Source organism: Larus michahellis, chromosome 2 (genome assembly GCF_964199755.1).
Source record: "Larus michahellis chromosome 2, bLarMic1.1, whole genome shotgun sequence".
NCBI classification, from domain to species: domain Eukaryota; kingdom Metazoa; phylum Chordata; class Aves; order Charadriiformes; family Laridae; genus Larus; species Larus michahellis.
In genome coordinates, this window is record NC_133897.1 from 70,536,384 (window position 1) to 70,560,229 (window position 23,846).

Sequence of the window (23,846 nt, forward strand, 5' to 3'; positions counted from 1 at the left end):
CCATATGAAGGGAAAACAAAATAATTAATTTATCCAAAGAAAAACAGAAGGAAGAAAAAAAGGAAGAAATGTAAAGAAGCAGCAAAAGCAGTGACAAAGACTGAAAGGAGCATCAGGTAAATATAAAAGGTGAAAAGAATTAGAAAACTTAAAGTAACAAAAACAGTCAAGAACATAATGAGGACAAAAGAGGGCCTGAGAAGATCAAATAAAAAAATATGTGTAAAGGCAGAAGAGGCAAATCAGGAGTTATTACAAAACTTTAATACTGGATTTATTTCCAGAGTTATGTTCTTCCAACTCTGTAACTACTGGGTATAAAAAACCTTCTAAAGTTATTTTGGATCTTCTGACAGGACTAACAGGAAAAAATAGCATCTGAAATATAAGGATGCAACACAAATTGCCTAACACACTGTACAGCTAACCTGGGCTGTTACTCATATTTAGGCCCAAACCTCTTCAATTTGCAGGTGCTTTAAATGCAGCCTTGGTGAGGTCGCAGTGGACAGGCAGGCTTTGAGGTCCACCTCTGATGGAGCAGGCCACATGTAGCAAGGGCAGACCCCAAGCTCCTCTCCCATCTTTTCTCCCTGCCCTGCAGCACAAACAAGCTGTCCCCACAGCAGACATGACTGATTGCAAAGGAATCCCCGAGCTCCTCAGAGCAATCACATGCTGCCAGACACACACAAGTGCAGAAACAACAAGGACACTAATCCGCTTCGGGCTTTGCTGCGTGAGTGCTCCCACCCAAACCAACCCCAGCTGGCCAGCAGCATGTTAACTACGTAGTGAAGGCATCCCTGAGTGTCATCAGCAGGATTTCCTGGCTCAAGTAAATACAGGGAGCAAAGAAAAACCAAACTTAACTGGAAGATACATGCCCTGCTCCTGGCCAATCAATTAATATCAATTATTTCTCCTCAGATCAATGAAGGTGGGGATGTTGTGTCAAACTCCTTCTTCAACTGGTGTAGGCAGGTACTGCATCCATTACAAGACAGGGAAGAATTCAGATTAATGCTGTCAGAATTGCTGATCTTTCCCTGTGTGTCACAGCATCACAGGAAAAAGGATGCCCTGGGCCAGCCAACCAGTCCCATCAGGTTTCTGACAGTGGGTGGTATGTTTGACCTAGTCTCTTCTTTCGTAAGAAGATTGCCTTCCACCCTATAACCAACTCAAAAAAAGCTTCAGAGAAAGGAGCAGGTATTACCAAGCATACAGCACATATGTTACTAGCTTGAAATATATACATCTACTAAGCCTTGCACTTGGAATGAGCATCCAACAATTCTGTTTCTGAAGACTCCAGAATGTGTCACATGGGTGAAGACAGGGACTTTTTAAAATTCATTTTATTTAGTTTCAAAACCAAGATATCAAATATAGTGAGGAAGTTCACAAACTTCAGAAAAAAGCTCTGCAGGTGGCCCAGATTGCTAAAATTCATACATCACTTTCCATTAAACATACAATACCTCTCTATTCTTGGTATTTCTCCAATGTATCCTTCAATCATAACAGTATCTACAAGCACTAAAACAGTAGAGCGCAACAAGTAACACAGAAAAGGAGATAACTATTAACAAGGCATTACTGTTCATATAAAAGTTTCATAGAATTAAATTAAGAATGTATGTATAAGTATTCAAGAACATTTTTGACATGTTCACAGTACTTTCCTCTCTCATAACAAAAGCGCTTGAAATGCCCTACATTAAGGCACTATTTTTTTTTTCAGAATTCAATAGCTTCACCCTACTTATTTTGAGATCATGTGATGTTATTGTCTTTTCTGAAAAAGCGACTAAATGTTAAATCTGCTGTGAACTCAAAATGCTGGCTACAATTTGACAGCTCAGAAGGACAACATTAAGAATCGACTACAGAGAGAGTTCCCCTAAGCTTCTGTCCTCACCTCTCTGTGAAGAAATGCATTTGATCAGGATCAAGGATGCTGCTCAAAACCTCAGGAGATTTTGGATAGAAAATGTCAAGGAAAAGAAGTTTTGAATTGGATGAAACAGGCTGTGTTCTGAGCAAAGGAAATGCTGAAGGGTGGGTAGTCAGAACAGCAGTACAAGTAACTTGCCTAATGTTTTGGGGTGTGCAGGTTGAGGAGAATAAATTTAGCCTTAGAGTGAACTGCTGAGCTGAACCTATCACTATATGCAAAAGCAAGCTTTTACTTTCATCTTTACTCCTTTGCCATCTACTCATGCTCTTCCTATGGGTAACCAAATTGCGCTGGTTTCAACAGGGTACTCTTTGCATTTACCGGCCATGAGGGTTCTCTAACAGAGCTAAACACAGCTGCATCTAACCGATATGAACCGGACAGAAAAATAGGGATGCTGTAAGATGATCATTCATTGCAGGTGTGGAAAAGAGCACATACAGGTCTGGAAGAAAAGTCATCTTTTCCACGCACATCACTGGCTCATTTAACAATGAGCAATCACAATTTTGCTACTAAAATTTTCGATTTGTTTCCCCTCCGTTGCTTGTTTTCTTCTTCTGCAGCACTATTTATCTCCCATTCCATTTCTGTGAACTACTTACAAAATAATGCCATAACAATGATAATCATAACAGGGATAGTCAGTCCTAACAGTTTCCTAAAGCAAATCAATGAAATAATTACATTGAGAAAAATAATTACAAAACCTAAAAATCCTGGATTGTCTCACACACCTAATAGGCACTGCATGCCCGAAAGCATTTGAACAGGCACAGCAAAAACTAAAATAAACTTTGGTGTAAGAACAGAAATCAACTTACGGCAATGGCAATCTCTTGCCCCAGCAGATACGATTTTTATCTTGAGCCGCACGATTGCTGATGTTTTACAAAAGCAATTAAAATCTGTCTTTGCAGAAGTAGTTTCTCCACAATTACTGTATACTCTTTACTGTCCTCTACTGCTTTCTTTAAATTACAGCCTACAGAGCTAAACTCCCAGAACTGACACTGGCACAGACAATGGTATTACTATTTTGAATTCATTCCTTCAGTCCGTCGCACTTTGCCCAAGCCGCCAGTAACCGTCAACCAAAACGCAACCTGGGGCCCTCGCTGAAGCCTCACTTACAGGCTGTAAGGCGGGATACCCTCAACTCAGGTCCTGCCTAAGTCAATGCTTGCTGTCAAAGTAGTCCTCAAATTAATGTGAAAAAAACCCAAAGCGCTACTGCTTTCGGTAACGACGCTCTCTCCACAAATAAAGCTGTTTCCTTAGATGACAACAAAAAACTACAATTATTTTTGTTCAAACAGGAATAGCTCCAAAATCTCCAATCCAGGGACACAAAGGGGCAGGGGGTGACATTTACCACACCATGCTATTAATCTCAGCGATTAATCCACAACAAATGGGTGATGCCGAATCTTTTAACCACGGTCATTTCGCCAAGTTACCAACAAGCTGCAGGTCTGTACGTTGCCTATCGAAAACCCGATTTCAACCCCCCCACACACACACCTGCTTTAGTCTGTCAAATACAGATAGCCCCTGGCATAATTTTTGCCAGTAATACCTTTACTTTTCAATAGTCTCAGCTGAAATGGCAATTCCACTACCTAGAAACGCTGTCGTGGACGCAGCAGTGCTCACCGGGTGTCTGTGGCGAGGGGGCTGCGGGCCGGGCCCTGTGAGGAGCGGCCGGGGCTGCCCCGAGCCGGACACAGCCGGTTCCAGCCGGCTCCAACCCACCCACCTCAGGGCAGGTCTGAGCCCCTCAGACGCCGGCCGGGGCCTCGGGGAAAGCCTGTGTCACAAAAGGGCAAAACCCTGCCTGGCAGCAAGGATAAAAAGTGTGAGAAACAGCCCTGCCAGCACCAAGGTGAGAGGAGGAGGAGGAGGGGGAGGAGGCGCTGCAGGCACCCCAGCAGAGATTCCCCCGCAGCCCCTGGAGAAGACCACGGTGAAGCAGGTCACCGTCCCCCGATGGCATTTGGAGGAGCACACCAGAGCAGGCGGATATGCCCCAAGGAAGCTGCAGCCCACGGAGATCCCACGCAGGAAGAGGATTTCTGGCAGTAACGGCACATAGCCTGTGGGGGACCAACGCTAGAGCAGAAGGAGGGTGCCCCGTGGAGAGGACCCACGCTGGAGCAGCTGTTGGAGGACTGCAACCCGTGGGAAGGCCCCAGGCTGGAGGAGAGGAAGAGCGTGGGGAGGCAGGAGCGGCAGGGAGGAGCTGTCATGGACAGACCACAACCCCCGTTCCCCATTCTCCTGAGCCACTCGGGGATGGAGGAGTCAGGGGTGAAGGAGTGAAGCTGACTCTGGGAAGAAGGGGGGAAGGTAGTTTTAGTTTCCTCTTTGTTTCTCACCATCCCACTCTATTTTTAATCGGCAATAAATTAAATTAATTTTCCCCAAGTCGAGTCTGTTTAGCCCGTGACGGTAACTGGTAAGTGATCTCCCTTGTCCTCATCGTGACCCACAAGCTTTTCCATCTAATTTTCTCCCCTGTCCTGTTGAGGAGGGGGAGCAAGAGAGCAGCTGGGTGGGGGTCTGGCAGTCAGCCAAGGTCCATCCACCACACCGTGAAATAAATAAAATAACCCATCCAAAACTGTCCCCCCTTTCTATGTCCTTTGAAAGGACACAGAAAAAGGGACTCGGTGAGGCCACTACCCTCCCTCTGACCCTCCTCAAGCAGCACTTTGGCACAAACAGTCAGTTTCCTGACTGGGAGCCAAATGATACTTTTCCTCAAAAAGGAACTCTTGACTCCTCCAATTTTTATTCTTCATTTGGCTTGTCATCAGCTTCTTAAGTCAAGGCTACTCTTCCCACAATCACAGAAATTGAAAAGAGAGTGTTTTATCTACTGTTATCATCAGATTATAATGAAATCAAACAGCACACACGAATACCATTTAATACACTGGCATTCATATACAATACATATATACACCCACACACTCAGCCTAAGGTAGGCAATCCAGTATAAATTCTGCACTTTAGCCTATATATAATATAGGTACTCTTTATCTGGTCATTTTCATACAGACTGACACTGCAACTATCAACAATCCATAATTACTAACCACATGAGGAGAATTTAACAGTTAGTAAATATCAGTTAATGTTTAAACTGGGAATGGATGGGCAACTTCACCAGACAGGTCAACGTGACTGAAATCAAGAAAGGTTATGTGAAGTATAAAAGGCTCAACCCTGAAGTAATTTCCTTTGGTTGTTTTTTACAATCAAGTCTAATGACCCATTGTAAAACTATGTTTTGTGAAAGCATTAGGCAGACACAATATGCACTAAACTCAATTCAACCTGTGTCCCTCATCTCCCTAAGGCTTAAGCTAAAAGCAGACTGTACACAAATACTCTCATTCCATGCCTCCCACCCCCAGAAAGCTTTAATAACATGGGATTTGAGAACTAGCATGTCTAGAAAGGGAGGAAAGACCCAAATCTCTGAAGACCTGAATTCAAAAGCAAGAAAAGAAGAATTTCTACATTAAGCAGTTAAAATTTCTCCTTTAAGTTACAGAATAAATGTATTATCTTCCCTACTGTAAACTGTTTATATCCAAACTTGTACACACAGTATGTTTTTTTTTTAAGACAGCTTTTAAAAGTGGTTCATAAAACACTGACTTGAGCAATCACCGTAAAGACATTCTGTGGTTCCCATCAAAGACAAATCGTCATCTTATTGTGACATACTATAGAGAGTGATCAGACAAAACAGCTTTTAAATTACATATAGAAATTTTACTTAGTGATGGAACATACATCAATTATGACCCTGTTTTATCCTAGCTCATAGGCACCGCAACTCCTTAGCAATACTCTCCCAACATACTATGTCATCATAACATATTACCAGGAAACAAAGCACATGAGTGGAAATGGGTGCCCCAATGATGTAAAAATTGCTGTAATCCAGTTTTATAATCTGGGTAATGTGCAGATCAAGCAAGGTTTACTAAACTATTAAACAAGAGCTTTGCATGATGAAACTGTTCTGTGTATCAGGAAGACTGACACACTCTGGCGGCACAGTTGTAGCTGTCGCTTTGAGAAACCTAATTCTGAGGACGAGATCAAAGTGATTTGTCTAGCTCCTAGTAGGCAGTATAGAGGTTTCAGATTATAAATTACAATATCATAGTAGAAGTACTGAATATGCCTCTAGTTAAAATACATCTTGGGACACAGTACTAATCAGACATGACCTGCATACAAATACTGCACTGTTATTAAATATAGCTTCTGGAAGTAACAGTTTACCTGATAATTTACCGGATAATTAGGAAATTTCAAAGTTCCATAAGGCTCGTGATAAAAGTCAGGGTGATAGAAAAATGCAACATCACATGGTCTCTTAAAAATTCTCTGTCTCTTTTGGCTCCTAATGTGATAATAAACACAAGCATCCTTCTTTACCTTTTTATCCTTCTTCATCAGAAAATGAAAAAGTCACATAAAAAGTGTTTATGAGAATTATCTCAATGGAGAGTCAGGAACTGGAAATTATGCTGTTTTCAGAGAGGTGAGTTAAAGACCGCCATAAAGATCTACCTATTGAAACCATCTCTTGAACCAGCAGAACCAGCAGAATGACACTGTTCTGAACAGGGTTTCCTGACAACGCCCTTAAGGATGAAAAATAAAGCTAGAAGAAACCCCTTCATATTTCATACAAAGAGTTCTAAATAATTCCAAGAATGTAATGTTCTTTGGGAGTATAGTAAATTTTCAACCAAATCCAACCAAATCCAAAGGGAGCCATTTTATTGGAAAACCAGAAAGAAGACTATTAGGGGGAAAAAAAAAGGGGCGAGGCAGCAAATACTTTTAACAAAGTTTTCCCTTTTTTAAACTGCACACTACAAAATTCAAGCATCCAAGAATAATCTAAGGTACGCCTTAAGAAAGGGGAACCCAAGGAAAGCTAGACTTTTAGACTTAAAACTGGCAACTAGGATAACCACTTTGGAATCTGGACAGAAAATTAGGACACTTTGGTTAGGCCGATGAATCTACCAACGCAGCTGCCCTACAGAGTGCAGGCACAATGCAATTTAAACTTACTCAATTTAAATATTCAGTTGAAACATTTTTTAAACTTCCAATCTATATACATAGCCACACTACAAGAGTATATCACCTTTCGATATACTCAAAGGTAATCAACCTTTTGATTTTCTTTTCAAAAAATAGGTGAAGAAAACTCTGTCATACAGATATGACAGATATCCAGTTTAAAACTCACTAATATCAGCTGGCTCTGAATTCAGATTTTGTATTTAATCCCGCCCCACACCACCTCTGCCTCCTGAACCCACTTCCAGCTTCAAAAGTTGTTACAAATGATGTAGACTTATGAAGACAGAGGGTTATATTTCATTTGATTTTACATACATTAATTTAATCTTTTACAATATATCTATTTTACAGTATAAAATATTCTTAACCCACAGTCTTGCTTATCTACAGTATTTTGCTTCACTTGTATAATGGAAGTTCCTGGTCAGACTCTTTCATAAAACACAGTGAAGAAGAGCGTCACATTCTTCTCCATTAGTGGAAGGTGATTCCCAAATACATAAAATTAATGCATTATCTTTAAAGAAATTTAAATGAAAAAATATAAGTAAACCCTATTTTTATGGTTGTCTTTTCCAAAAATCAGCCATTATCATATGCTATGACCCCTGTCAATTTGTTGATTCTCTTTCCAATCGAAATTCTATTTTTCACATAAAGGTTACAGTTGGAAGGGACCTCTGGAGGCCATCCTGCCCAAACCCCATGTTTAAGCAGGGCCTGGAGCCTTCTCTTCAGCAGGCTGAACAGCCCCAACTCTCTCAGCCTCTCCTCACAGGAGAGATGCTCCAGCCTTAGTCTCTTTACCATCTTCGTGGCACTTCATCAGACTGTCTCCAGCACGTCCATGTCTCTCTCACACTACAGAGCCACTTTTGTTCATTTTTTTCCCCAATGAAACTTCAGAAATCCTGCGTTCCAGTACCTTATGAGAAATCCCTGACGGAACTGGCACTATGTATGGAATTCAGCAGCCCACTTACTCCTTTTTATTCAAATCACTTATAGTAAGCTAGAAAGGAAACGAAATCTTTCCCAAAATTCACAATTTTTATTTTAAATGTTCCTTAACGTTATTTTCCAGAATTATATAAATACATAAAATGCAATCTTGCAATCAACTCAATGAAAAGCATGACTGCAATAATCACTACTAGATTTGTTTGTGATCTTTCTAGTCATATAATATTGAGTCACAATAACCTGAGTAACTATGTTACTGAAAAAGCAGTAATGTCTAGAGTCAGTATAAATATTAAAAAGGCCATTTTTGTAAAGGGAGGGCATGCTGACCCAGGTTATCATCTTACTCCCTTAAGAATAAACAAAATTCAGGAAAATCAGACAGCGATCTGAAATGCTGTGCTGTTGTAAAAATCATGCAGCATCCCTATCTCCAACACATTGTCATAAACACCATGATGTTTCTGGGAAAACAGTTTGCCTTATTTCATAACACGTATGAACACGTTGAATATATTCCTTCTTTCTTTGTATAGTACAGTAGGTTGTACTCCCCAAAAAGAGATGCCATAAGGTACGGATAAACTGGGAAAAGTTTTCATTGGGAGTACAGATTTCGTTTTTGAAAGCACTCATAACAATGTGAAATCTTAAGGCCTTCAAACCACAAACTTTAGAAGCCTTACACCACACTATGCAATATAGTTGTTTTTTTTTCTTTTAAAATTTTGCACTGTTTCTACACTTTCATGCTGTGCTTCAAAAACATCATACCCCAGCATTAAAGTTACAGGCAATGTCTTGTGGACCAGACTCTTGTTTATATTGAAAGTACAGCCAATTAAACTAAACCTTGTAATTTAAAGCTTCATGGAACAGTAATTTTTATGGCCTGATAAGTAATGGAGACAAACTTAGGTAACCCAGAAAGACCCAGACAAATATATTTATTTAATAGCAAATGTTTACTAGTCAGGCTGCAGAAACAATACTGCCTTTTCCACCCCTCACTGCAAAGTACTGTGTGTACACACACATGAACACAACCAGGAAGAACAGGGAACACAGTTACAAAAGAACATTAAACCACTGGATAATTTATCTGTCCTGCTCAGGAAAGCTCAAGGAAGTGAGCCAAAGCATCTGAAAAGAAGAAAACACACGAGGACTAAGCATAAGAGAGCAGAGATATAGCGCTGAATGACAGCACAGAAACCTTAAGCATTACTTTACACCCGCCTACGTTGATGCCACTAAAATGAAGTCTCCCCAGGAACATTTACCTGTGAATCCAACAGGCCACAGAGTTCCTGCCGGAAGAGATCTCTGAAATTACCACTTACAAAAAGTGTACAGGGCAAAGCATTGCACTGCCCAAACGTTTAGCCCGAGGAGAAAGCAAGCGTTAGGTTGATAAAAAACATAACAGCAGCACTTCTGCTAGCTAATGCTTACATCTGTCAGACTAGCTGCAATTATTTCAAGCGTGATGCTTACCTTTAATAGTTTCCTCCACAACTTCTACTACACGATCTATCTGCTGAACCTAAAAAAAGTCACAAGGTCAATATCTAAGTAGTCAACAACTGGACATAGTTTATATAAACTCTTCTTTCAAAACTGTATTATTCTGGATTAAGGGGGAGTAAAGAATTTGGGGCAATGTTTTTAAACGTTCTTTTTGTGTGCATCTTTGTTCATCTGCCCCAAAGTAACTTTAAAACTCACCACCTAACTTAAACCAAAATTTGCCCTCAAAAATGGCAAGTTTCTGTAAGCTTGGCAAAAAATCACCAAATGGCAAGAAAAGAGGGGCCCTAGTCCAGGCCTTATCTGCTGTTCTTGGTTTGTGAAAGGCAGTGGTCACCCCAGCAGTCAGCACCCGGGTGGCTCAAACAGCCCCTGGGTGCTCCCTCTCCCCTGTCTCTAACATCAAAATAGTAGATGGTAGAGAACATAACAAGAAACTGAGGACGTCGGGAGGGCAGGTTATAGGGGAGAAAATTAAGGAGGAAAGACACTGGAACATGGGAATAAATTAAAAAATACTGTGGTCAAGTTTAAGGGAACAACACGTTGTCCTGGACTTACTGCAGGCAGTGTTTGGAAACGGAAGGAGAAGCCCCGATGCTTTTGACAAGACAGAATGATATTTAGTGATCACGACATATCATCTCCAATGAAGACAATAAATTTATGTTTTAGGGTTACACTTGCCAAAATTCACCCGTAATGTGATAAACAGTTCAATTATTTCCTATTAGATAGACTATTCTTTATTTAAAGTTCATGGCCAATATTATTGATTTTGGTATATTAAGTAGAAGGAATCAGCTGAAAAATTAAACACTCAAAAATTTTTACATTTGAGATTCTTCCTCCAACTTTCAACCAAACTGCATATTCTACATAATGTCTACTATATATGTGTATATATGCTTACATATTTGCAAGAAAGCCAAATACAAAAAGCCCTACATTTAAATTAGTTTATAATTTTTCCACAATATTCCTTTTTAAATACTGCTTCTCTAAGCTGTACATTGTATGAATTAGATTGAGTATGATTTTCGCAGTCATTTCCTTGGAGTTTCTTTTCCAGTTTGTTTCAAAAACAAGCAGAAAGGCACAAGTTGCACAGGCTTCAGAGCAGAACCTGGTCTGCAACAAGGAGCCTAGAACTTGGATCCCTTGCATCAAAGCCATTAAGTCTCTGTGCCCTTAAACCACCAAGTTTGTCATTTCCTGTAAACAAATGTCTGCACAATCATTTCTACTTCACATTCATTTTCTAATCGGTCTAAAAGCAGCAAAAAAACCCCAAAAAAACAAAACAAAACCAAAAAAAACCCCACTCGTTTAGCTGGTGTCTGATCTAGAGTTCCCAACTAAAGTCAGTGGGAGTCTGTTCCTCTTCTTGCCTGGGAGCTGGACAAAGTCCATGTTAAACTCTAATTATTTATTTTTAAAAAAAAAAAAAAAAAAGCTTTTGAAATACAGCCTTTTCAAAACACAAATCTCTGCCACTTCAGATTTCTGAATACAGCATATTAGTTACAAATTCTAGAAATTCAGTTATTTAAAGAATCACTAATATTGGCATTTTAACAACCTTATAAAAAGATATATATTTAATCCTTTTCTACATTACAAACATTCATATTATAGGCATATATCAATATTTAGCAATCTACTTGTAAATAAAGCACACTTAAGCACTTGTGTGGAACACGTGTATTTACATACTCGCGTACATGTCCCTTTGAGATATAAGTTGAAAAATTATGACCTAAGATACCTACATATATTTTCTACTTATTTTTTTAAAAATAAATAATATAATGCAACTAGAAAACAGACATGTACACATTTACAACTATAAATAGAGACAGAGAACACAGTCTGTGCCAAATACATTGCCTAAAATACTATTGCTACATATTGCTACTAAACTGTTTAAGTTCATAATCATTTTAAAACAAAAGAAACCTGGTTGGTTCATAACCTGAACCATGAACTATGATTACTTTCTGTATTACACATGTGGGGAATTTTTGCATAGCTCCAAATCCTCTGTTAAATAAAGACACAGAAAAAAACAACCAGTATATTGTATTTTCATTTTACTGGATAAATTAAATTATTCTGAATATGTCTGTCAAGAAGACGGTTCATGTAAGTAATTAAAATTATAGGACAGAGAGATAATGAGATTCGCAACTAGAAACAGATGTTTATTCTGCCTTATGTGTTATTTCCCACATTAAGTATTTTTCATTTGAAAGTATTGGAAATTGTTTGGCTACAGCCACAAGTGTTTTAGAAGAAAACATGGAATGCTTCTAGTCTTCATTCATGAAGACAGAAGTATTTTAGTAAAACTGAGTTGAATCTGGAGTAAGAGGGAAGGGTTTAGAAGATTCTTGTTTGAAAAAGGGAAAAAAAGAAAAAGGAAAAAAACCACAAAGTCATGGTAATGAAATTTTCTTGGTTATACAGAGGCCTGAAGGATTCCTTTCCCCGTATCTTATTAACCTTATGAATAATTCCACTCCAGAGTGGTATCAAAGGCACCCATAAACCTTCTCGAGCAGAGACCCAATAATGTCTCCATCAGGTGTCAGGAAGGCCACGAAGAACAGAGGCTTTAAAGTTCTTGGTACTGTGTGAAGGGAAAAGACACCATTCCTCATTGTTTCTTTGCAATGAGTCTCAATAAGCCTTCAGGATTGACCGCGGGTATCGTCACCGCTGGATTTAGTTTGTACGCTGTACTTGTCTCCACAGATCTTGTGAGATCTAATACTAAGATCTAATACTAGATCTAATAATGAGATCTTATTTCTAATACAAGCATGCCCATGGTCCATTACAAATGGTTCTTCGTTAGGTCCTAGATGGAACAAAAGCTAAGGAGCAGACTGGAGCCGGCAGCTGAGCAGGACCCGCATCAACTCCCCGCCCCCCCAAAACCCACAAATCAGGGCCGATGCAGAAGCCTGGGCTGAGATGGACAAGCAGGACCCGTGGGATGAAGGAGCAGCCAAAGCAGGAAACTGGCTGGTCAAAAGGCAAGGAAAAAGAAGAGAGTTGTATCAAAGCATGAAGCTTGAGCTGAAACAAAGACCAGGAAAAAATCTTTCAGCCTTCCTGGTGAGATCAGAGCTAGCCATAAGCATGGCTCGGCAATCATATGTATCCAACTCTTACAAGGAAGACACCAGGCTGAAGCTGCAGGTCACTCCTGAACATGCAATGCGAGCCAGACACATTTCAAACCACATGCCTCCCAGGACACTCCGGCACCCCACTGGGAGACAAAAGCCCTGAGATCTCCAACTAAGCACCAATAATTAGGAAGAGGAGTACTGAAATGCACACATGGTCCATTTGTCATCAAAGTCCCTCAGTTCCCTTTGTACTGTCACAATCCCATTCAACAGATGGCTGCTAGGTGTAAACAGCCCAAAGACATGTTTGTAATGTGCTATTCCTGCGTCTCACGCCAGCTGATCTGCGAGTGCAGACAGACATGTGTGTTGAGGACTGTCATGCAAATTCTTCTAAGCTCTCAGACATGATCCAAGTTGTCTCAGAACGAGTATTAACATCCTGAAACTGTTGCAAGAGATGGACTCTGGAAAAAACATAACCTCTAAGACAGCCCCTATCAACTCTGAATACTCTTAACGGGCAGTTAAGTGAGAGACTGCACATTTACACTGAGATTTTGTACTCTGTAGAAGTCCTTGAGTCTCTGTCCAAAGAAAGCTACCTAGGAAAGTGCATCCTATTATGAAAGGAAGAAAAACTTTGTGACATTCTCTTCAGGGAAGCACCAAGACCTCTGCAGAGACCCTGCACTGTCATCTGGGAAGACAAAACCTCGTAAAAGATTTACAGTGAACTAAATATACTTTCAGTTTATTCAGTTTAACGCATCCACTGAAGTACCGACAAGAAACATTTTGTGGGTAAAGATATTTGGACCAATGTCTTTCTGAAGTGATAGGAAAAACACAAAACAGGAGAGATGGTCTTCAGATGTCCCTTACAACCAAAGCTGGGTAAAAAGTGCTAAACTTCAGAATGGCGAACAGTTAGCTCTTTTTAGTTAAAATATCCATGTCTTAATGGTCTTTGTTGAGAGAGAAGCCTCTGCGTGCTTCTCTCGTGGCTGCAGCCATGATAACAAAATAAAGCGTGGTCATGAAAACAAGATATTCATGAACGTCCAATATTTTCTGGAGGGCACAGACTGCCTTTTAATGGAGTCAGCTACGTGGGCATCTAAGGCACCACAGAAATGCTGTTTAGTTCAAGTTGCACCACTGAAGAAGCCGAGGAACCATCTGGCGCAACCACGTATTGCAAAAAAGATGGGAATGCGTAAGGCTTCCTGGCAGTCTATGTGATAAAAGAAAAGGTATGAATTTTCTCTCCTCTTAATACAGCCCAGAGATAATTTCAGAAGGAGTCAGCTGCAGGAAGCATATTTACACCAGAGGCACACTGCCCTTTGACAACTGTCACAGTGTTCATGCTTTCTGGAGTTATGCCACTGCCTGTTAGATACTGGCTATCCTGGTCCCATCTGAAGAGGATTAAATCCTACAAAGCGAGCACTTCAATTCCTCCAGAAATTATCTCCTTATATTGTGACATGAACTTTCTCTGTCTCAGAAGAGAGTGCCTTACCAGGCGATGAAAAAAAAAATAAATAAAAAAATACCACTGTAGGAGTTGGGAAGCATCTTGACATTCAAATCAGCAGTTTCTCTCAAATTATCTTTTGACTCTCAGTGCAGTGATATATCAACACACGTGAGTGCAGAATACATCACACTCTGTTGTCTCCAAATCATAAGATTGCAGAACAATTCCTGCATCTGACACGCTGTTTCCTGAAAGCGGTTGCAAGGGATCCACATCACCTGGCTGATGACTGTTGTTTCTCCTGGGGAGCTGGGATTAACCTGGTAGAATCAGCAGCAAATAAAAATGAACCAGAAACAAAGCATGACATCTCTGACACTTGCCACCAGTGACTGTCTTTTGGCCAAGAAGATTGTGGTTTTAACCTCCGATGAGCTTCAGCTCTCACAGCTACTGACACAGTTACCAGCACTGGTCAAAAATGGCAGCTATGTCCCTGTCACAACCAGCCTTCTCAGGGATCTTCCCCCAAAGCGAACGCAAGCTCCTCCTCACAGCCTGCTTCCTTTCAACATGGAAGGAAATGCCTTTCCACCACAGAAGTCTGAAGGTTAAAGCTTCTCTGATGTTGACCTGACAGTGATAACTCTCAAGAAATTACTCCCGGAGCCTCCCCTGACTGCCCTTCCCCGGCACAGTGAGTGAGTTTCCCAGAGAAAGTAATTTTTCAGAGGGAACACAAGCAATGTCTAAGCACATCACGTACCATACAGTGACTACCAAAAAAATATCTTGAAGCCAGTGAAGGAGGGACATAGACCAGAAATGCTGAAGACTATAAACGTTTATTGAAAAACCCCTGTAAAACAAAAAAACAAACAAACAAAAAAAACCAAAACCAACAGCTGAGAGAAACTGAGGACAGGGTACCCACAACATAGGAAGGGGTAGCAGCTTGCTTGCACAGTGTGAGGCTACTGCTGAAGCAAACACCGTCAGCACTCAGCTGCTTACGAACACCCTGGGAGTGAGCATACATTTATATACCTAATTACTTGAAGCCAAACAATCTTCCCCCCCCATCTAGGGAAAACCCTACCCATCTTTGATTTTCATTCACATAGATAAGAAACAAATTGGTTACTACATAGATAAAAGTAACCTTAGGTAATTGCAACCATCTATTCATAATCCTAAAGATTCCAACTCCAGTTCACCAACTCTCATTTTCATCTCACCTTGTTTAGGCAGCTCTGTCAGACACTGGATGTTAAAAGCCTGCTTAGCCTATCCCCACTCTAAAGCCAGTAAAAGGTAAATACATGGCTTCAAAAGTCACTTCAGATCTTCTAAAAATCTAAATTATCTCAGAGATAATTATCTTCATTGACCATAAAGGGAGCTGAGCAAAACAGACTCTCAAATTACAGCACTTAGGCAGCACAAATCCAGACCTTAATACATGACTTCAAAAGGCATGTGACTAGACACTTTGGCTTCAGAGGGATAACATCTGTATTTAAAACCTTTGCTCACAACACTGGCCATGGTAATGGGCAATATAATCTGGTTTAGGAAGGTATTCTGAGAGCCGGCTCTTCACACAGTTTAAAGGCAAGGAGACTACACCAGAAAAACACATAAACAACTGATTTTCGTTGCTAAACACTGAAGCAGCTGAAGTATAATTCTTCCCTAGATTAATTCCTACACTTTTTGATTATAGGACAGTTCGTAACTGCTGTGGAAATGAGTAGTTTTTATTTGCACGTCTGATTTTCAGTTTAAAAGCAGGTGCTTAACTGCAATTCTTTCATGACTTTCCAGGTACAAGCGTCATACCTGAGTATCGGCATGGCAATTCAGAAGCCAAAGCCGACCAGCTGACAGGTACTGACTGAGCTCGAATTTTGCATGAAACCATTCTTCGCCGTAAGTTACAGAACAGTCTGCACCTGTTCCCAGGCTTTCAGCACGCTTTCCAAGAAGTTCTGCTAATTCAAATCACTCAAAATAAAATTCCATCAAATTTGTCTTTCATGAAGCGCCTTGGATATTTGCATTTATGCCAGGCTTCAGTTTAAGGGCAGCAGAGAGGCTTGCAATTTAATGCAATCTTTAACACAGTCTGACCTTACAAACACCGCAAAAATCACTGAAACTTGTATGAACTGAACATCAGAAATATCATACAACATATCATCTTAATTTAGGACACCAAAGCAGCAGGGATGTACAGGCATTTGGCATCTTGGTAAGGTTACACTGATTTTCTTTCACAATGGCACTCTCAAAGCTCTGCTCACTGAAGGGGTTTTACAAATGGAGAACTAAGGCACATTAGATTTAGAAGTGTACACCAATTATAGATGTACAGCTTGAGAAGCCAAATGCCCATTTTTTGTAACATACTTAGCATTTTTTTGTACTGAACCCTCTACTTTATACCAGTGCTCCTAGTGTTAGGTGCTGCTACTGGGAGTGTTCAGCTCTTCTAATCACACTCCACAGTTTCAAACTGGATATTAAAAACATTACCTAAAACCTGCCTTAAAGAGTAGAACAGCCACAGAAAAGGGTTATTTGGAGGTCAGGGGAATGCAGGGAGGCCCTGCAGAGAGGTTTTCATGGCTGTATGTTTCTTCTGGAAGCAGTGGCTTCAGGCTCAACTTGGCCAAAGAGCCTGCAGTAACTCTGAGATGCACAGGACCTGCAACTTCTGATGGGGAGTGTAGCAGCAGAGGGGGATTACAGCCTTGGCGACACTGGATGCATGTTGTGCAGATGAAAGAATGGGCTGAAATTCTTCCCTCGGGCAATGGGTGTACGCCAGAAGACGATGGGACTTTGATGTTAGATGTTACATTGGGAAAGATGGGGACGGAAGGAGAATTGGCGTTGACATTCTCATTCAAGAAGAGAAGAGATTCATTCATCTGCAGAGACACTGTAAGGCTTTAACGGGATACGTATGTGTATCAGGCCTCATGCTTGATTTCAAAGTACCGATAACACAGGGCTTGTGAAGTATCTTCAGACCTATGAACCCTCAGCAAACTGGTCAGGTGTTCCAACACCAACACACAGCATCATTTGGACACCAAATACCTTAAAACTCCAGATAAGTGTCAAAGAAACAAAACATCTCATCCCATTCCAATGATTCAACTTATCACTGGGAACAAGGGGTTTGCATGCCCTTGTATGCAACTCAGAAAGTGAGGAAACACTACGACTACCCACATCCAGTCATGAGTCCCACAACGTAACCTGTCTGCTAAACCTTTTGTTCCCCCTTGTCCCTCCTTTCCCTTCCCCTATAATCCCCTCAAAATAATCAGCACAAAGTCACACCCCCGTCTTTTTAACAGCTTACAATGAAAAGTGAGGGACAACTCTAACTACGAGAGTTGTTTGTCTTTGCAACACCATGGTGTGCACTTGAGTTTGAAGTGGGTACGCTACTCCAAACATAGAGGAGTAACCTTTGGAAACCACCTGGGTTTAAATGGTTGTGAACCTATGTAAAGCACCATTATGTGTTTCGCATACTTGTCACACTTGGCAGGTTTATTACTACATAGAGCTTCCCCCTTGCAGAAAAGAGCTCCTCTACCTTGCCATGTTACCTTATAGTTTGTCTTATACACAGCCCTATGGCAACGCCCCAACCCACATATACTTTTAAAAAGTGGCAATGACTTTAAAAGAAACACAAAAGCACAGTAACTTCACAAATGATAACAGGGATATGAAGCTGCCCTTCCTTCCCTTCTGCCCAAATCAAGTAATAAATAAAGAACAGTGGAAGTTCAGTCCTGTATTTCTCAAGTGCAGATCAAAACAAGCCCTGAGGTACTAGAATTTCTCTGGTAGTTACATCGCAACTTCCTCCTCCATCACAACAACAGGAGGAGAAGAGCCCTCTGACACACTCTGCCTTCAAAAAGCTGCCCCAAGGGAGCTAGAATTGCTGGTAAATAACCACATTCTCAGGCAACATTGTTCTTTTTTTTTTTTTTAAAAAAAAAAAAAGCAAACAGCAGTCCTTACATAAGCAACAATAAATCAACCATATCTCTCAGCCAAGTTGAAGATGAGACCAACCTGGTGGTAGAGCAAGATTTCCAAAACTGTACTCTTAATGCTTAAAATTTTAAAGCAGAATCAATATCCTACTGCCAACAGAACATTTTCTATTTCTCAATTCTGTCAAAACTGCCTTTCAAAAATATTTTGCAATAGTAAGACAAGAACTCTTATTCTTTAGATACAGTCACCCTCTCATCCCCTCACACACACTCTTTGTTAAATGAGAATAAAATCTTAAATATACAAACTGGAAACATGATCAATACCTGCTCTTAGCTTTGCTTCTGTTAATAGTTGTGCCTAAAGCTTAAGACCTTTCTGAGCTGCAGCATCTATTACTTAAAGCACAGTAAATTTTAACCACAGCAATAAAAGATGACAGTGTCCTTATTGCAAAGATCACATTTCAGTATTTTCAGATTCAATTCAAAAGTACTTGGGCACACTGCATTAACAGCCTGATTCAACTCTGAACAGAAATCTTTACAGAACTACAAATATTTTTCACTAAACACTGGTTCTAGCCACCAAAATGAAGAGGCTTATTTTCAGAAATTACATGTTGCCTGAAAAAAGAAGGGGAAAAAAAAAGGGGGGGTGGGGGGAATAATGACTGAAACATCAAATTACAGTCTTGGTCAAAGGACAGTGACTCGCTCATTTTTTTTCCTCTGTCTTCATGTGTGTAGATATTGTTATATTCACTATAACGACCAGTTAAGAGATCACACAACTACGTTGCCTCTGAGCCAAGAGTAAATCCGTTCACCATTTATTTTTTGTTTTTCCTATCCTGGTGCACAGAGTAAGTTGCACTTAATTAGTCAGAGTCTTAGAGATGACAGAGCACCACAGTTCTATTGCATATATCTATGTAAAGGAAGCCTGCAGAGCAGGATGGAAAGTTTGTTTCTTCCTTTAAACTGTAACCATCAATACAATATCTTCCACACTGAGTTGGGTGGCATTTTACAGCCCCTGTATTTAATTTCTGGGCACTGAGTTACTTTATAGGCATTAATGTAGCTGGGAATGGCAGCCGGGAAAAAAACTGGGAGTGACATTTTGAGTGACAGCAGTAACTAATTAAAAATTCAAATAGCACAAAGTCAATCTTTATAAAGAATTCCAATAAGCAAGTTAATGAACTTGTTCTCATAGTGAACTATAGTGAACTTTTTCCTTATTCCAAACGATTATTTTACTTGTAAATTACTGTGAACAACTGCATCTTGTATGATCTTCTAATGAAAGTGAAAGCTTTGGAACATTTTCGTTGTCGTTGTTGTTCCTATAAAAATCTTAGTTTCAACCTGAATTAATGACACTGAAGTGGAAACACACTGACCTACATTTTTAACACAGAAACGATGCTGCAGAGTCATCTGCTCTGACTTAACATAACACAGGACAGCTTCACTGTAATTCTCACACACTGAATCCAATGACAGTGCTTCGACTCAAACGTGTCTTTTACAAATTCATCCTGTTTTAATCTAAAAGCTTGAACAATCTTTGTTAGCTTGTGCTTTGAATCCTGGATTTTCATGACTATTTTACAAAGGTGATTCAATTACACGTTACTACCTCATCCCAAAGGTTACTGAAGGCACTTTACTAACCGAATGAAGTCAAAAGCTCTCTTGTTACCTTTTCAAGGTAAAGCTTGGTAACTGTTTAACAACTCAGTCACCAGTGCAGTTATCTCTTCAGACTGCCTCAAAATTAAACAAAATAATCATTGCTATTTGCCATTCTACTTAATGGCATGAAGTAAAAAATAAAAAATCCAACCACCACACCGTCCGCTCTGTCCATGTAATTTACATGCTCTGGTCTTTTACATTTCTGATTTTAACAAAGGGTGTATTTCTTCGTCTTAAAGCAAATAAACTGTGGTATTTTAAAGAATATGGTAATGGGTATCTTCATCATCCTGCATGAAGCCTGTGTATTTTCAGGCTACAAAGGGCACTGGAACTCAGTTCCACCAACAGTATCCTTTTCCTTCTCCCCTCACGCCACAATCAAACCAAATCACTCTGGATGGAAGACTTAAGTGCTGTATAATGCAAGACACCTATCGGGGGTGGGGGAGCCAAGCTGCTTTGATGCTTTTTCCAAGAGAAAGTCTATATATTGACACTGACTAATTGAAAACATTTATGAGAACCTTCAGTCTCTAATTGATAAAGATACATACCCCTATAATACTCAAGCCTTTCAGGTAGTCCTGACGAGGTTGGGCTTGTGGCACACAGCCTGCTAGAACCACTTTCTTCTTCCCTTCTTGGGCTTTCCTAAAGAAGGACAAATAGACAGCATGTTAGTATTTTCAAAATTGATGATTTTCAACTTCAAAGTAGTCATATTGTGCAGGAAAACAACCACAATGAAAACATTCCCAGATCAGAAGCAACTTGTACATGTTTGAACCTCAGAAACCAAACAAACCAACACACCAAAAGAACCCCGTAAGAAGCTCTCAGGCTACAGCACACGTGGCTTAGATTGGGGACTATCGACAGAGACCACTAACATTGTATATCTTGGACAAAACTACAACCTTGAAACACCTAATCAAGTTCAGTTAACCTTTATTTGCCACAATGATAACAGAGAATCTGGTCAAGAAAGATGGGACAAAGATATTAAGTGCAATTCAAGAAAATTTACACAGAATGCAAGGGACAGCCTGCGCAGATAGGCACTGCTAGCTCAGAACATAAGCATTTACGTAGTACCAGTCAGAGATGACCAGTTACATCAGTCTTCTGATGTTTCCTTAAAAATGTTTATTTACTTTTAAATGTGCACTTACTTTAAAATGTTTACTTAAAATCATATTGAGCATTTTCAAGCTTTAACTGCTTGCCTTTGGCAGAGAAACATTTATCTTAATTCCTTAGCTTTACATAATTTCTTAGCTTTGATGCTACCTTAGCACCAAGTAGGAAACCAAAACACTAAGATTAAACGGTTAACGCTGTTCATTTTGTTAGTAATACTTTCACTCACTTTGAATTCAACACTGAATATCAAGCCATCACTGAATATTGAAACTACAGGAAGCCCTGAGCAAAATTATCGGCTGCATACAAAATAGCAAGACGCAAAACCTGCTTATGTTCATTAAACTTTGAAGATCACCCATTAACACGTTAACCCAACATGACTACTGCATTATAATGTGCAAAACAGTAAAGAAGAGAAGCACCGAATAATTTTAGCAGATTTGATAGGTCTGGCATATTACGGGTTGCTCTAAGAACTATCTTTCACAGTTGCATGCTGTACCTCCCAGCAGACTTCTGTCAAACTGGAACCTTGTAAATCCATATTTTCTCCAGCAATATATGGATTCATGAAGTGTTTACTGTTACGTTGGAACAGGCTAAGACATGTCACAACATTTTTCAGAAAAATTATCTTATCCAAAACACACAATTGCTTAGACAATTTTATACTCCTTAATTTGCTTGAGCTGTCTCCAAAGCTGAATGCACTAGAGACAGTGATGTTTAACAAGCACAACAAGGATGCGGCACTGAGTATCTGAAGATCTCCTGCAAACGCAAATTTAACGAAGGAAAAAAAACAACAGACTGGTACCACACACAGTTCCACTACTCACAATTTTCACTTCATACTCATAATATGGACAAATTATTTCCAAATTATACCTCAAATGAAACCTCACAAGAACACACAAATTGTAATATTAAAGGAGATCACAAGCCATCTTGCCAAATAACTTCTGTTGGCTGCTGCACTAAAAATGAGGTATTTCAAAGGAAAGAATTAAATATCCTATACACAGACAAGTGTGAAATAACAGGAAAATGTATTACACCTATCACGTCATATCTAATATAAATGCAGCAAGTCTCTATAAAATATTCCATTTTGTTTTAGTGGGACTTTCAGGAAATCTTCAGACATTCATCATACAGAGCCTCATTGGTCCTCTACTTACATGCTAAGGTGTATAATATGAATGCAAATCCTTTCATCTCTTCCTTGATAATATTTCTGTGGGTAAAGAACTATGATGAAATGTTAATTTAGTTTATTTCTTAGGCAGAGAACTGAGCAACATGTCTCTGAAATCTGCAATCCTTGTTTTCTGTCAGTGGTAAATATTTAAGAGTTTTGCAAAACTTCAATAGAGGTCACCTATTTCTACGTATCAAAGTTTAAAAGAAAAAAAAAATCCACTTCATGCATTACCTAAAAACGTCACATAGTGCCATGTGACACTCCATTAACTCAAAGGATAAAAATCACTACTTCTGGAGTCTACCAGACTCAACCTAATGCCTGGAGGCAAGACCATACGACCTGTCTCCAGCAAACAAAGCACACATCCCTTGGCAACCCGGCATCTGGTATAACCTGCTGCTAGCAACAGCCATCTCCACCTACTTGAAAACCTGCAAGCGCTATAGAAGAAAAAGCTTTTACCCAAGACTTCTTATCTGAGAAAAAAATAAACAAAGTTTCCCTTGACACATTAAATGGCATTTTAATGTCATTTCACAGCTTTAACATTTTGCTATATCTTCTGGGACTAGAACTGGAGCTAGGGGGAAAAAAGTTAAACTGAATATTCTTCATAATAAGTATTGCCTTCATTCAACTTTTAAAATGTTGTACAAGTCTCTACAGAATAAAGAATTTTGTACATTGAGATTTTTTTTGCTTTAAAATGCAATTAAGTGGAAATATCAGGACTAAATTTTCAATCACAGTCAATTTTCATTACATCCATTGTAACACTGCATAGTCCATGAAACCCACCATAAATGAAAAACCATTGTAAGGAAATTATGAAGATATTTGCTTCATTTTCAAGAAACCACTTCTCAAAATATGCATTCCAGTACTTTACTGTCACCTCTGTTTAATATTGTTTAATGAGCCCTCTTCATATTAACAAAAGCCTACAAAAATTATTGTTGAGAAATCTAGTTAGCACAGCAACTGTATTAGAAAAGCCTTTATCCTTCAAAAACATGAATAGTAGTGAGAATAAAACCTCATGGAATCTAGTAGTGGCATGAATAAACACACTTTTTAGACACCTTTTGTATTTTTCAATTCCAGGAATCTTACCTTGAACTTTCAATTTAATTGACTCACGAAACATTTTCTAGAAATACACTCTTTTTCTAAACACTACTTGCAAGATACACATCTGAATAGAAACTTAATTAGACCAATTCTGTTTTAAAGAGCGGAATTATTCAAGCTACTTCCTATGTAATGGGCAGGGAACAAAAAACAAGTGAGAAACAACAGAGGCATGAAAAAGTACTGCATACAGTAGAGGACTCATACAAGATCTGTAGCAACATAGATTATACTCCATTGCATAGACACAGCCATTGCAACTATAATTGTACTATCAGACTTAATGAAATATGTTCAATCTACTACCTTTTTACAAAAGAAAATTGAAGACTTAACTAGAATAGGGAGAAACTTCTGCCCTGATTATGTACACTTCTATTTTTTAGGAATCTGCCCAAACGGGAATATCCTCCTC

General features: G+C 39.5%; 1 protein-coding gene across 13 annotated transcripts in view; it reads right to left on the minus strand.

Moving 5' to 3' along the window:
- The window catches only part of CDKAL1 (CDKAL1 threonylcarbamoyladenosine tRNA methylthiotransferase), a 424,762-nt gene that overhangs the window by 270,576 nt on the left and 130,340 nt on the right, over positions 1–23,846 (minus strand). For all 13 annotated transcript variants that reach the window (XM_074575804.1, XM_074575806.1, XM_074575810.1 and 10 more), the window contains 2 exons: positions 20,502–20,598; positions 9,548–9,596 (listed from right to left, as the gene is read on the minus strand). In XM_074575804.1, the coding sequence (XP_074431905.1) occupies positions 9,548–9,596; positions 20,502–20,598 (146 nt within the window). The remainder of the gene's footprint in view (positions 1–9,547; positions 9,597–20,501; positions 20,599–23,846) is intronic.